Source organism: Amblyomma maculatum, chromosome 7 (genome assembly GCF_055883805.1).
Source record: "Amblyomma maculatum isolate TAMU_Amacu chromosome 7, ASM5588380v1, whole genome shotgun sequence".
Lineage (NCBI taxonomy): Eukaryota > Metazoa > Arthropoda > Arachnida > Ixodida > Ixodidae > Amblyomma > Amblyomma maculatum.
Genome location: NC_139350.1, coordinates 14,281,344 through 14,295,775, shown reverse-complemented (window position 1 = coordinate 14,295,775; position 14,432 = coordinate 14,281,344). Strand labels below are relative to the sequence as shown.

Sequence of the window (14,432 nt, the reverse complement as noted above, 5' to 3'; positions counted from 1 at the left end):
AATCACTTATATTCATGACTACCACTGCTCCACCTTTATCTGCGGGCTTGATAACAATATCATGCCGGTTCTGCAGTGAATCAATTGCCTTCTTTTTATCTGCAGACAAGTTGTGCTTGAAAACAGTGCGCTTTTCGTACACCTTTAAAATGTCTTGTTGCACAGCGGATATATATAGGTCGAGGTATTTATCTCGCTGAGTAGGCGGGGTCCATTGATAATGTGACGGCATATGCGTAGAAGAGGGCCGTTCATGAAAAAACTCCCGTAGTCTCATAGTGCGTGTGAAGTTCTCCAAGTCTTTTACTAGCTGGAACTCGTTATACCCGCCTGTCGCCGGACAAAAGTTCAAGCCGCGCGAAAGCACTGCAATTTCTTTTTCAGATAAGGCAAAATTTGATATGTTGACGATGTTTGTTTGGGACGGAGCTTTAGCACTGGCGTTCACTTCTGGGGAGAACGCGGAAGGAACGTTATCACGCAGGAGCTTGTTAGATTTTGTAACTTCCACTTGTGCAGTCCTTTTTGCTTGATATTCATCTAATAAAGTGTACTGCAAAGGTGTTAAATCGAGAGTAGCACGCAATTGTCGTTCCCTGTTCGTTAAGTCTTTAACGGATGACTGGTAATGATCAATGACAATTCGCGTGAGTTCTAAGGATGCTTTCTTTAGAGTATCCTTCCACATATTTGCGTTTCGGCTCGACATTTCAGATGTAGCAGGCCTTAAAGCGAGTCTAAGGCCTCTCGGAGGAATCGACGCTGCGACATAAGAACTTAAAGTGGACGCATGAAGTTGGTATCGGACGCGCTAGTCAATCAACTTTCTCAACCTAAGAAAACCGGTCGAGGATGTCACCATACCGTTTGAAGCAGTGCCTAGTCAGTTCTGCGTGGCCTTCGCTCCGTTCGTAGACTTGCTCCTTAGAGGGTAGTTGTGCGGCAGCCGGGTGCTGCCAGATGTCTTAGGGGGCTGTTTCGTTGTGGACTTGCTTCCATTTGTCCCGGTAGGGCACAGTTCTTTTGCAGTAGGTCCCGATGTGGATGGCAGGGCTGTGGACATTTGGCTTGCGGCAGGTTGGTCCAAGGAGCCGTCTTTCTCGGTAGATCCAGTGGGCGCATGATCGCTCCAAGATGTAGACGAAACGTTCGTAGAAAAGCGGAAACACCGCTGCTGTATGTGGCTAGCCATCAGTGCAACGCCCTCGAAACTTGGGTGGACGCCGTCAGCTGCAAGAACACGTACCGATGGATACCACTCAAAACCATGGTCGAGGAAGAAAACGTGTCGTGAACGCCGGCAGAAATTTCGTAGACGGCTGTTAAAGCTGCACGCCTCACGGTTGCAGTGTCGCACAGTGGCAGCGTTGCGATTCCCACGACGGCGGTTTGTGCATCGAGGAAGCAAAAGGCTGACGTAAATCCGACGTACTGTAGGACGTGCTTCAGCAACGAAGGTCAGTAGGTCTCGATACTTCTCAAAGGTGATGCGTCCTGTGCTGCGGGTCAAATCATTGGTCCCGACGTGCAGGATAAGTGTGGTAGCAGATGACGGCACAAAATCGACGAGGGTGCGGACATCACCAATAGTGGCGCCACACTGCGAAATGAAGGCTGGTGTGCCAACTCGAAGAGGATCGAAGTGCTGGAACAAGTACTTGGTTTGAGAGTCTCCTATGACCACCGTAGTTACTGGAGTCTTTGGGAACTTCCAAGCGATGGTTTTCGTAGTGGCCCGCTCAGGATCCATTGTTATGTATGTTTCATAAAAGTCTTCCAGGATCCAGAAATATGTATAAGATGAGGTAGGGGCGCACAAACGAAAACAAAGGTTTATTTCCGACGTTTCGGCCGGGGCCCGGCCTTCGTCAAGGAATGCGCAGAGCAGCCTATGCTTTCCGCTTAAATACATGCGCTATCGAAGGACATGTGACAAGTAGTGACACTGTAATGACAATAGAATAAAATGCGCGTAAAACCACAAATAATACATTGTCAAAGAGGCTATATCATTTCATAATGGCGCGTGTGGCGCTCATGCAGTACATGTTCGGCGTGGCATGCAGATACATAACAATTCGACACACAATGTCCGCTCACATGCGCACAAGGTAATGATTAATGCGTATTGCATCTTTTAAGATATTACCAGAAATCATACATAAGATATGTAATCATTTTTTGCACACAAAATAAATGCAAAATCCAACACACGAGGAGCAGTCGCTAGTGAAACATACAGAGAAAGATATTTTATATGCTGACATGTAGAAAGTTCAATTCAAGTTTACTGGAGCACTCTTTTGTATTAAAAGCAAATACATGTAAAAACGTAAACATAGCATGTCATGCACCTTCACTTCAATACTAATCACGCGTCTTGGGAAAAAAAGATATTTTCCCTAGGTTTTCATTGAGACCAGAAGTAACTGCATTGAATTTGTAGATTAAAAAGGATTCTCGGACCTCTCTTTCATGATGAGATATAAATCCAGATTCCAGTATTGTGGCTGTAATGTTGTCAAAAGAATGGCCCGAAATCGCGACATGTTTGGAAAGCGGAAGGTTAGGCAAGCTTTTAGCATGTGATCTGTGGTTGTTGAATCGTAACCGGAACGGCAGTTCCGTCTGTCCAATGTATTGGAGTCCGCACACAGAACACTGGAGCAGATAAATGACATTGCTACTGTCGCAAGTGAAATTACCCTTTATTTTACAGTAAAAGTCTGATGCTGTGCTTTTTACTACTGTAGTAGTGGTCATGTGATCGCACACCTTACAACGTGGCTTTTGGCAAGGACGGCAGCCAGTTGAAAGAGGGTTAGTCATTTTAGATGAAGTTAGCAAGTCGTGCAAATTTCGCGACCTTCGGTATGCGACACGAGGTGGTTGTGGGAAGATTTGGGTCAGGCGAGTGCTCTGCATAAGAATATTGTGATGTTTTCGGAGAATGCCGTTAACATTTGGGGCTGACGCGCAATGGGTTAGCACTAAAGTGGGGTTCGGTGATTGTCGAGTACGTTCATGTGAGCTAAGAAGCTCTTTGCGGTCCATTACATCGGCGCGTTTTATTGCGTCGTCAATAATTTGCGTTGGATACCTTTGTCTTGTTAGGGCCTCACGCAGTTTCCCGCAGTTGTCAACGAAGTCGGAATCTTTTGAACAAATTTTTTTAAAACGAAGTGCTTGGCTGTATGGTATACTTGTCTTACAGGCCTTGCATGGCTGCTCTGGAAATGGAGGTATTGATGCCTGTCAGTCGGTTTCCTATAAAGTTTAGTCACAAGTTTAGTGCCAGACAAGGACACTGTTACGTCCAAAAAATTTATCGACGATGCCGAATATGATTCTGTAAAAGAAATGGATGGGTGCACGCTGTTGAATCCTGCTATAAAGGACATAAGTTCTGATTCACCGTGGTGCCAGATGAAAAAAATATCATCTATGTAGCGCTTGTAATAAAAGGGTTTTAAGCTACATCTACCAATGAATTTGTCCTCAAGTAGTCCCATGAAAATGTTGGCGTAATTTGGGCCTATCTTGGTTCCCATCGAGGTACCGCTCACCTGTACAAAATGATCCCCATTGAATTCGAAATTATTAAACTGTAGAATGAGCTTGAGCAGGACTGCAAGAGTGGAGGAGTCGACCGGTTTTGTAAATGATAATGGAATGTAAATGATAATGACGATGGATGTAGCTTCTTTGTACACTAATATTCCCCATGTAGATGGTATCCGTGCGGTGCCCGACGCATACGACGATTTATCATTTACAAAACCGGTCGACTCCTCCACTCTTGCAGTCCTGCTCAAGCTCATTCTACAGTTTAATAATTTCGAATTCAATGGGGATCATTTTGTACAGGTGAGCGGTACCTCGATGGGAACCAAGATAGGCCCAAATTACGCCAACATTTTCATGGGACTACTTGAGGACAAATTCATTGGTAGATGTAGCTTAAAACCCTTTTATTACAAGCGCTACATAGATGATATTTTTTTCATCTGGCACCACGGTGAATCAGAACTTATGTCCTTTATAGCAGGATTCAACAGCGTGCACCCATCCATTTCTTTTACAGAATCATATTCGGCATCGTCGATAAATTTTTTGGACGTAACAGTGTCCTTGTCTGGCACTAAACTTGTGACTAAACTTTATAGGAAACCGACTGACAGGCATCAATACCTCCATTTCCAGAGCAGCCATGCAAGGCACTGTAAGACAAGTATACCATACAGCCAAGCACTTCGTTTTAAAAAAATTTGTTCAAAAGATTCCGACTTCGTTGACAACTGCGGGAAACTGCGTGAGGCCCTAACAAGACAAAGGTATCCAACGCAAATTATTGACGACGCAATAAAACGCGCCGATGTAATGGACCGCAAAGATCTTCTTAGCTCACATGAACGTACTCGACAATCACCGAACCCCACTTTAGTGCTAACCCATTGCGCGTCAGCCCCAAATGTTAACGGCATTCTCCGAAAACATCACAATATTCTTATGCAGAGCACTCGCCTGACCCAAATCTTCCCACAACCACCTCGTGTCGCATACCGAAGGTCGCGAAATTTGCACGACTTGCTAACTTCATCTAAAATGACTAACCCTCTTTCAACTGGCTGCCGTCCTTGCCAAAAGCCACGTTGTAAGGTGTGCGATCACATGACCACTACTACAGTAGTAAAAAGCACAGCATCAGACTTTTACTGTAAAATAAAGGGTAATTTCACTTGCGACAGTAGCAATGTCATTTATCTGCTCCAGTGTTCTGTGTGCGGACTCCAATACATTGGACAGACGGAACTGCCGTTCCGGTTACGATTCAACAACCACAGATCACATGCTAAAAGCTTGCCTAACCTTCCGCTTTCCAAACATGTCGCGATTTCGGGCCATTCTTTTGACAACATTACAGCCACAATACTGGAATCTGGATTTATATCTCATCATGAAAGAGAGGTCCGAGAATCCTTTTTAATCTACAAATTCAATGCAGTTACTTCTGGTCTCAATGAAAACCTAGGGAAAATATCTTTTTTTCCCAAGACGCGTGATTAGTATTGAAGTGAAGGTGCATGACATGCTATGTTTACGTTTTTACATGTATTTGCTTTTAATACAAAAGAGTGCTCCAGTAAACTTGAATTGAACTTTCTACATGTCAGCATATAAAATATCTTTCTCTGTATGTTTCACTAGCGACTGCTCCTCGTGTGTTGGATTTTGCATTTATTTTGTGTGCAAAAAATGATTACATATCTTATGTATGATTTCTGGTAATATCTTAAAAGATGCAATACGCATTAATCATTACCTTGTGCGCATGTGAGCGGACATTGTGTGTCGAATTGTTATGTATCTGCATGCCACGCCGAACATGTACTGCATGAGCGCCACACGCGCCATTATGAAATGATATAGCCTCTTTGACAATGTAATATTTGTGGTTTTACGCGCATTTTATTCTATTGTCATTACAGTGTCACTACTTGTCACATGTCCTTCGATAGCGCATGTATTTAAGCGGAAAGCATAGGCTGCTCTGCGCATTCCTTGACGAAGGCCGGGCCCCGGCCGAAACGTCGGAAATAAACCTTTGTTTTCGTTTGTGCGCCCCTACCTCATCTTATACATATTTCTGGATCCTGGAAGACTTTTATGAAACATATATATATATATATATATATATATATATATATATATATATATATATCATCATCAGCCTGATTATACCCACTGCAGGGCGAAGGCCTCTCCCATATTTCTCCACTTAACCCGGTTCTGTGCTAGCTGCATCCACTTGACCCCTGCGAACTTCTTAATCTAATCCGCCCACCTAACTTTCTGCCGCCCCCTGCTACGCTTTCCTTCCCTTGAAATCCATTTTGTTACCCTCAGCGACCATCGGTTATCCTCTCTTCGCACTACATGTCCTGCCCATGTCCATTTCTTCTTCTTAATTTCTACTAGAATGTCGGTAACTTGAGTTATTTCTCTGACCCACTCTGCACGCTTTCTATCTCTTAATGTTACCCCTACCATTTTTCGTTCCATAGCCCTCTGGGTTGTCCTCAACTTAAGTAGAACTCTCTTGGTTAGCCTCCACGTTTCAGCCCCATAGGTGAGTAGAGGCAAGATGCAACTGTTGTATACTTTCCTCTTGAGCGATACCGGTAAGCTGCTAGTCATAATCTGCGAGTGCTTGCCAAATGCGCTCCATCCCAATCGTATTCTTCTTGTTATTTCCTTTTCGTGATCCGGGTATGCGGTTACTACCTGTCCTAAGTAGACATATTCGCCTACTACTTCCAGTATTTCGCTACCTAATGTAAACTGCTGTTCCTTCCCGAGGCTGTTGAACATTACCTTAGTCTTCTGCATATTGATTTTCAAGCCTACCTTTCTACTGTTCCTGTCTAGGTCATCAATCATTATCTGCAGTTCATCCCCCGAGTTGCTTAGCAAGGCAATGTCATCAGCAAATCGCAGATTACTCGCAGATTTATATATATATATATATATATATATATATATATATATATATATATAAATAGAGAGAGGGGGTATTAACGTTTATGCCGCCGGACCGGCCTTCGTCGAAAAAAAAAAACACCTGATTCTGTTCTAAACCGAGCCCGACGAATCCCCTTCTTCTATATATATATATATATATATATATACATCCGCCGCTAGGGACGAGGATGGCGGTGCTGAATGCTCACAGGTTTCGGTCAGTCAACATAAATACCCAAGCAAGCGGAAGTTTGGACAGCCGTCGATGTAGCTCAGTTGGAAGAGCGCTGGACGCGATACGCGGGTGTCGTGTTTTCGACTCCCACCATCGGCGCGTTGATTTTCCCTCCGCTTTGCATTTATATTCTTTATGCCGATAATCACCAAAGACTAATTCTTATCAAACGCCAACAACAAAACATGAAAAAAAGAATCCGCAACGTTTGCCTTGGACTCGTAGAGTGTCAGCCCCTTTAAACTGGAGCAGTTGTTACGGCTCTCGACTACTGTTCACAAGGACGCGGGATGGAATCCCGACCTCGACGGCCACTTTTTGATGGGGTCTAAAATCTAGGTGGCCGTGTGCTGTGCGATGTCAGTGCACGTTAAAGAACCTCAGGTGGCCGAAATTTTCGGAGCCCTGCACTACGTCGTCTCTCATAGTCTGAGTCGCTTTGGGACGTTAAACCCCACAAACTAACCCAAACCAAACCAAGCATATAAAGTATGTTGCCTTCAGCTGGGATGACCGGTATAAGTATAGTTTCAGAGAAGCCTGAGGAAGCCAGTTCTTACCATGTTCTCACAAAATGGAGGGGCTTTAGCACGTCGCAGCATAAGCCCCCGCCCGATGGAAATGTTTTTAGAATGCTGCCGGTGACAGCGCCCTTGACGCCACCTTGAGTGATAAAAAAGCAGCGCCCGTAGTGTGTGCCAAAAACGGCGCGTCCAAAATGTGCGTGCACACATATATTCGCGGAAGGGTTCAACCCATCATTAGTACAATAAAACGGACGCGCATCATCTTTTCCGCTGCATTAGCTAGAACAATTTCCGGCACATAATGGTTCATATTGCCCTTCTGTTCTGGCTGCTTCCACAGCACAGAGAAAGCGATCTTGTTACTCTTTCCTGCGGCGTGTCCCCGTTTATAGCGAGGGTTCCTATTGTGAATCATCCATGGCACTGCGAAGAGGACCGCCAGTTCAGTGGCCAGCACTCGCAGTGAGAAGGGGGTGGATGGATTTTATTACCTGGCTCGCATTGCCGGTGCGCTGCCGAATCGCCGCCCAACGAGTTTAGATGAGCTACGATCCCTCGTTCCCGGTGCATTATCGGTGTCCTTGGTGGTGTTTGACCTCTGCCGCTTGCATGCGATGACGTGCGAGCGGTAAGCACTCTGCCGATGATAGCTGACGCCACTTGTGCCAGGCCAACAAGCCGGTATGTCCTCGACTTGACCGGCGCTCAGTACGCAAAGCGTCGGCCCTTTCCACAGTTCTTGCTGTGCTAAGGTGCAATGACTTCGCCATGGCTGTTGCTTCAGGTATAACAGACAGAGTAAATGCGGTGGGTTCGCGAGCACGCAGAATCGCAAAGATGAACTTCCAGTTTTTAAATAGGGGAAGCATACTTAATTAATCGTGAATATCGAAGCAAGCGTGCCGTCCACCCTGCTGGCTTTGGTGAACCTCTAGTGGCAGGTTTCGAGCGCAGTGTTTTTTTGCCTAAAATGAGTGAACATTAGCTGAAACTAAGGTAAATTTAAAAGTCGAATTCCTGGTTCACAAAACGATCTTACGCATTTACACACACCTTAGGAAAGGAGATAAAGGAAATTTTTTTATTGTTAACTTTTGTTTCTATAGCACTCCAGTAAGAAGGATGAAATAAAGAAACCCGAGAAGTAAATGCTTACTTAATTGTGATTTTTTTTTTAATTTTAAGTGCCCTGTAGAAGCTCTCGAATTTGACCATGATTGACCGAGTTGCCGAACAACGCACCCTCTTGAACTAGAAGTTCATGTTGAACAGAGCAGCCCAGCGGTTGGTTTGTCAAACAGACCAAACAGACGTGCGTTCAATTCATTATGCCTCTTTTTAGTGCCCTGGAACTAAAGATTTCACTAAGTCGAGAGACCGTTGGCTGTGTATGCGCTCCTTTTAGCCATGAAATAAATTAAAATTGTGGCCACGAGTACAGCGGAAGTGAGTTTCAATCCCCCGGCGGCGCCAACAGATCAACTTCTCTGGAGACTAGCCCGAGAGCACTACGCCATCACGGCAGCCGACTACCTTACGTGTTTATGTTGTTGCCCTCATAAAAGTAGACTTGCATATCTGTACGTCTAGCTCTCGCGCTATCCGTTGAATGCCGTCGTATTCATCACCTTCCATCCGTGTGCGCAATGGATCTAAACACACCGTTCTTGTATTTCCCTCTCAGGAAGCATCGATCATTCCACAATTTTAATGTGTGCTACCACTGATGTCCCCAATCACCAATTTCATCGGCCTTGCTTGAAACCTGACCTTAAAATCGTAGTCTCAAACAGAAATAGAAATGAGATAATTTAGGGCACCTACTTGATTTGGCCAAATAAGCTTAATTACACATATTTTCGTTACCGTAATACTTCATGTGTTGGTTTCCTTCTCATACTGCCATAGTCAGCCTAGTCTCCGTAGTCAGCCTGCGCTCTACTGGCCACTCCACGGCTGTAAAATCTTTGTGCTTCAGAGCACGGTTTTCGTCATCGTAGTAAAGCGCGGACATGCTGAAGATGTTTCGACACTTTCCACAGCGAATGGGCACGCCGAACCGCACTGAAACGTGACACTAATGGCGCGTTCAGAATTCGGCATTCGGCCCACCGTGGCTGCAAATTAGGTGGTCATAGAGCTTGGCTGCTGATCACGAATGTGAGAGTTCGATACTGATGTCTCCATTCACATTTCTATAAAGGGGCAATGCAAGACGCCCGCGTACTAGGATATGAAAGTGGCGTTACCGAGCCCTGCGCAAGTGGGGTCGCGATGTTCATTTCGGCTGTTAGACCATATAAACTAAGTCCTAGCAAACAATTAAAAGATCGGTGGCGAAGGTGACGGAAATTCGAAAGATTACGCCCAAATATTGAGCGGGAAAGCTCGATTGGTCTGGGATCAGTCTGCTATTAGAAGAATTCCACCTATTTCCAGCGGAAAAAAGAGTGGAAACGAGAGCGAAGCGTTCGCAATCGGCAACCGGCCCGTCGCAACATGGTGCGGGTATGCGAGCAGGGTGAATTTTACTTCACGCAGGAATTACACTGAGTCTGAAACTTCATTCCGCCACGTTTCTTGAACGCTTCCGCGCCGTATTGCTAGAAACCGTACGAGAGGAAAAACACGGGAGCGCGTGGTCTCCACACTTTGCAAAGCGCTGCCACCGACATGTGATGAGAATCAGCAGCACATGCAAAGTAAGCTTAGTCAGCTGCTCCTTCCGAACATGCTCCTGATGCCATCGAGTCTATGTTCGCTGCAGCGCTTTTCAGAGCATGGATACCACGCGCTCCCGTGTTCCTTCTCGTGTTTTTTTCTACCTGTACATGAACTGCGCTGGGATCTGCGCCAGGCACGAGTGCGAGGCTCTCAGAGCTGCGATTCATTCAGATTTCTGACTGCGATGTCGCAACCGTTGCCACAAATTATTTCCCGTGAAAGCAGTGTGCATCCTGTAATCTATGACCACTTCGGAATCAATCGTCTATTGGTGGTACGTACGCACCCCACCCCTATGGTGCTGTGGCTAGGGCGCCCATGTACTGTGCGATTTCAGTGCACAATAAAACCCCAGGTGGTTGAAATTTCCGGAGCCCTCCACTGCGGCGTCTCTCAAAGCGTGAGTTGCTTCGGGGCGATAAACACCGCAAAACAATCGGTGGTACGGTACTTTAGAATCACTGTTTCTTCTACATTTGTTTTCTATAGTATGCCGCACGGATCTGTCTACTTTGTTTGAAGATACCTCGGACAGACCCGGTGGGAACTGCTACAAAATGAGACGGAAAGCCCAGTGATAAAGCCTCGTACCCACGACCCACGAATTTACAAATGCCGTGTACCTATGCGCATACTTTCAGGGCCCATGGAAGAACAAAACGCACAGCCTCGTGCTGGCAAGGCTTAATTGCTTTTGATCGGCACTACAACACGCTATAGTACGGCCACTATTACAAAGATCATTTCGGCTCCATAAATGAATAGTTCGCATGGCGAACGCAAAACTAAACAACCTGCATGCGAATGTCAACATGGCGTGTTTAGTTGCAATAGAGGATATCAGGAATGGAATAACACATCTATAACAAATCAAAGATTTCATCACAAAATAGTTCCATACCATCGCCCTCGCTGCGGGTGGTCGACCAAAATTTTAATATGTGCATAACGAGTTTGCGTTTCAGGATGTCACGCAGCGTCACAAGAAAGCAAACAATAAAATTGATGTCAAATTGCCGTTTAGACGCTTATGCTCTATGATCATGAGAAATGCTTATTTTATCGTTTCTAGTCTTGCCGGCGGCTCTTGCGCTATGTCAATGGTGGCGACTACCAACACGCGAACGACATACTGAGGAATAGTTCAGACGCCACTTTTAACTAAGGAAAGAAACAGTGCAATAATTAGTTGCGAAATAGGTAAAAAAACTCTGTGGCGTTCGCGAAGGGGCTCTTTGGTGGAGCGGTAGGTGCATGCGTTGTAGTTTTGCTCGTGGAAGCTTATGTCTTGGCAGCGAGGAAGCAATTCGACAGACGCACCCCTCCATGAAAGTTTGCGTTTGACTCGCCGCGCAAGCAATCATCCGTGTTCGTGCGCAGAAGCGTAACTTTCCAAAGATGCCAGAAGAAAAAAGATAGGCAGGTTGAAGCACGGTCAACGGTAGAGCGAAAGCTAGCCTCGCAGCCCGTTATGTCTTTGTGTTTAAGCAGCCCATGCCATCTTATGTCTCTCTTATATTATTTTCAGTAGTTCGAGTCGCTTAGCCACATATCAGGGTGCATAGACCATAATACGGGACTGCACTTAAGTCTGCTTGTGAGCGGAAATGGCGAAAGCCGCTTTACAGGACTGCCTTTATTAACGTCATCCCCATTGTCATCGCTACTATCCTTCATACGCTAAATAAGTAAAATTATGATCTGCTTCCCAGGATCGCGGACTGGAGTAGTGGTTTGCGCACACCGCTGGTGTTCGGAGGGTTTGTGGCTCGATTGCAGGTGGAGAGAAATTTTTCTTCTTGTAACAAGCCTTTCTCATCTTGCTTCTTGAAGGTCAATTAGCTTGTCCTAACCTTGGCCCGAGGTGGCGCAGTGAAGCGTTCACTTCAAAAGAGCTTTAATGCCTTCATGACGTCATCAGACTTAAAGAAACAGAGTTTTCTTGTCTCAAATAACACTAAGCCATTGACATCATTGTTCAAACGATACCTTCTTGAGTCGTTGAGGCGTGCGTGACTTTGCATAACGTTTGGAGTTTTTCGGCAATGCCTATGACCGCTGGCGTGCGCCGCTGACCTGCGAAACTTTACCACCGATGCTCGACGACTGGGCTTCGCGCTCGACGCCCTCGCCTGCTAATGTCGAAATGACAGACTGGTGGCAGTTCCCGAGGTCGTTCGCAGACGAAGGAGCCTAAAACAACATCGACCTCGACTACGACCAAAAAAGAGAGAAATTAATTAAAACTTTGGAGCCATCATCTGATTCTACTCCGTCGTGGTTGTTTTTCCTAGAAACTGAATTGGATCCAGAACTCGCTGTTATTGGCTGTAAATAAAGATACGACTGTATAAAAGTGATTTTTTCGTATATGGTGAGCTCTTTACACGCTTCCGTTATTGCATAAAAGCCCACATATATTATTATATATCGTAGTGATCATCATCATCATCAGCCTGACTATACCCACTGCAGGGCGAAGGCCTCTCCCATATTTCTCCACTTAACCCGGTTCTGTGCTAGCTGCATCCACTTGACCCCTGCGAACTTCTTAACCTCATCCGCCCACCTAACTTTCTGCAGCCCCCTGCTACGCTTTCCTTCCCTTGGAATCCAGTTTGTTACCCTAAGCGACCATCGGTTATCCTCTCTTCGCACTGCATGTCCTGCCCATGCCCATTTCTTCTTGTTAATTTCCACTAGTATGTCGGTAACCTGACTTATTTCTCTAACCCACTCTGCATACTTCGTATCTCTCAATGTTACCCCTACCATTTTTCGTTCCATAGCCCAATGGGTTGTCCTCAACTTAAGTAGAACTCTCTTGGTTAGCCTCCACGTTTCAGCCCCATAGGTGCTTACAGGCAAGATGCAACTGTTGTATACTTTCCTCTTGAGCGATAACGGCAAGCTGCTAGTCATAATCTGTGAGTGCTTGCCAAATGCGCTCCAACCCAATCTTATTCTTCCTGTTATTTCCTTTTCATGGTCCGGATCTGCGGTTACTACCTGTCCTAAGTAGACATATTCGACTACTGCTTCCAGTACTTCGCTACCTAATGTAAACTGGTGTTGCTTTCCGAGGCTGTTGAACATTACCTTAGTCTTCTGCATATTGATTTTCAAGCCTACCTTTCTACTTTTCCTGTCTAAGTCATCAATCATTATTTGCAGTTCATCCCCCGAGCTGCTTAGCAAGGCAATGTCATCAGCAAATCGCAGATTACTAAGGTATTCTCCATCTACCCTTATCCCTAACTGCTCCCATTCCAAGTCTCTGAATGCTTCCTCTAAGCAAGCTGTGAATAGTACCGGGGAGACCGTGTCTCCATGTCTAACACCTTTCTTTATGGGAATTTTTTTACTTTCTTTATGCAGAACTATGGTTGCTGTGCAGCCACTATATATATCTTCCAGCACTTTCACGCACGGCTCGTCTACCCCCTGATTTCGCAGTTCCTGCATCACCGCCGAGGTTTCAACTGAGTCAAATGCCTTTTCGTAATCAATGAATGCTATGTATACGGGCTGGTTATATTCCGAGCATTTTTCTATCACCTGATTGATGGTATGGATATGATCGATAGTACTGTTTCTGAAAACCTGCTTGTTCCTTTGCTTGATTGCAGTCTAAGGTTGTCCTGATTCTATTAGCGATTACCTTAGTAAATACTTTATACGTAACAGACAGTAAGCTGATTGGTCTGTAATTTTTAAGGTCCTTAGGGTCCCCTTCCTTATGAATGAGAATAATGTTAACATTCTCCCATGGTTCTGGTACCGTCGTTGACTCCAGGCACTGATTATACAAGGTGGTCGGCTTTTCTAACACGATATCCCCTCCGTCATTCAGCAAATCTGTAGTTATCGGATCCTCTCCAGCTGATTTCCCCCTTTCCATAGTTTCTAATGCTTTCTTGACCTCGTCCTTCGTAACTGATGGAACGTCTGACTGTTTTTCCCTACCGTCAATCTCCTTACGGCCCTGACTACTTTGGCTGCTTTAGAGATCTGTGTAGAACTCCTCGGCTACTTTGACTATCTTGTCTATATTCGTGATGACGTCGCCCGCCGTGTCCCTTATCGCATACATCTCGTTTTTGTCAATGCCCAATTTCTTCTTTACCGCTTTAAGGCTTCCCCCGTTCTTAACAGCATGCTCAATTTTCTCCATGTTATACTTCCTTATATTGGCCACCTTGCGCTTATTGATTAGCTTTGATATCTCGGCCAATTCAATCTGGTCTGTTGGATTGGAAGCTTTCATACTTTGGCGTTTCTTAATCAAATCTTTCGTCTCCTTAGACAGCTTACCGGTATCCTCTCTAACTATCCTACCACCTACTTCTACCGCACATTCAGCAATTATATCTCTGAAATTATTGTTCATTGGTTCTAGGGTAATGTCGCCATTCTCGTTAGAG

General features: G+C 45.2%; 1 protein-coding gene and 1 pseudogene across 1 annotated transcript; one reads left to right on the top strand and one right to left on the bottom strand.

Annotated features, from left to right (window-relative positions):
- Positions 1-2,196: 2,196 nt before the first annotated feature.
- On the bottom strand, positions 2,197-3,574 carry LOC146182730 (uncharacterized; annotated as a pseudogene).
- Positions 3,575-3,859: 285 nt separating this feature from the next.
- LOC146182729 (uncharacterized) lies at positions 3,860-5,238 on the top strand. The gene has a single exon (XM_084608258.1). It carries the CDS (start codon positions 3,883-3,885, stop codon positions 5,065-5,067), a length of 1,185 nt encoding a protein of 394 aa, XP_084464384.1. The 5' UTR covers positions 3,860-3,882; the 3' UTR covers positions 5,068-5,238.
- Positions 5,239-14,432: the final 9,194 nt, after the last annotated feature.

Coding starts and splice junctions, on each gene's coding strand:
- LOC146182729 (XM_084608258.1), top strand. CDS start 3,883: ATGGGAACCAAGATAGGCCCAAATTACGCCAACATTTTCATGGGACTA.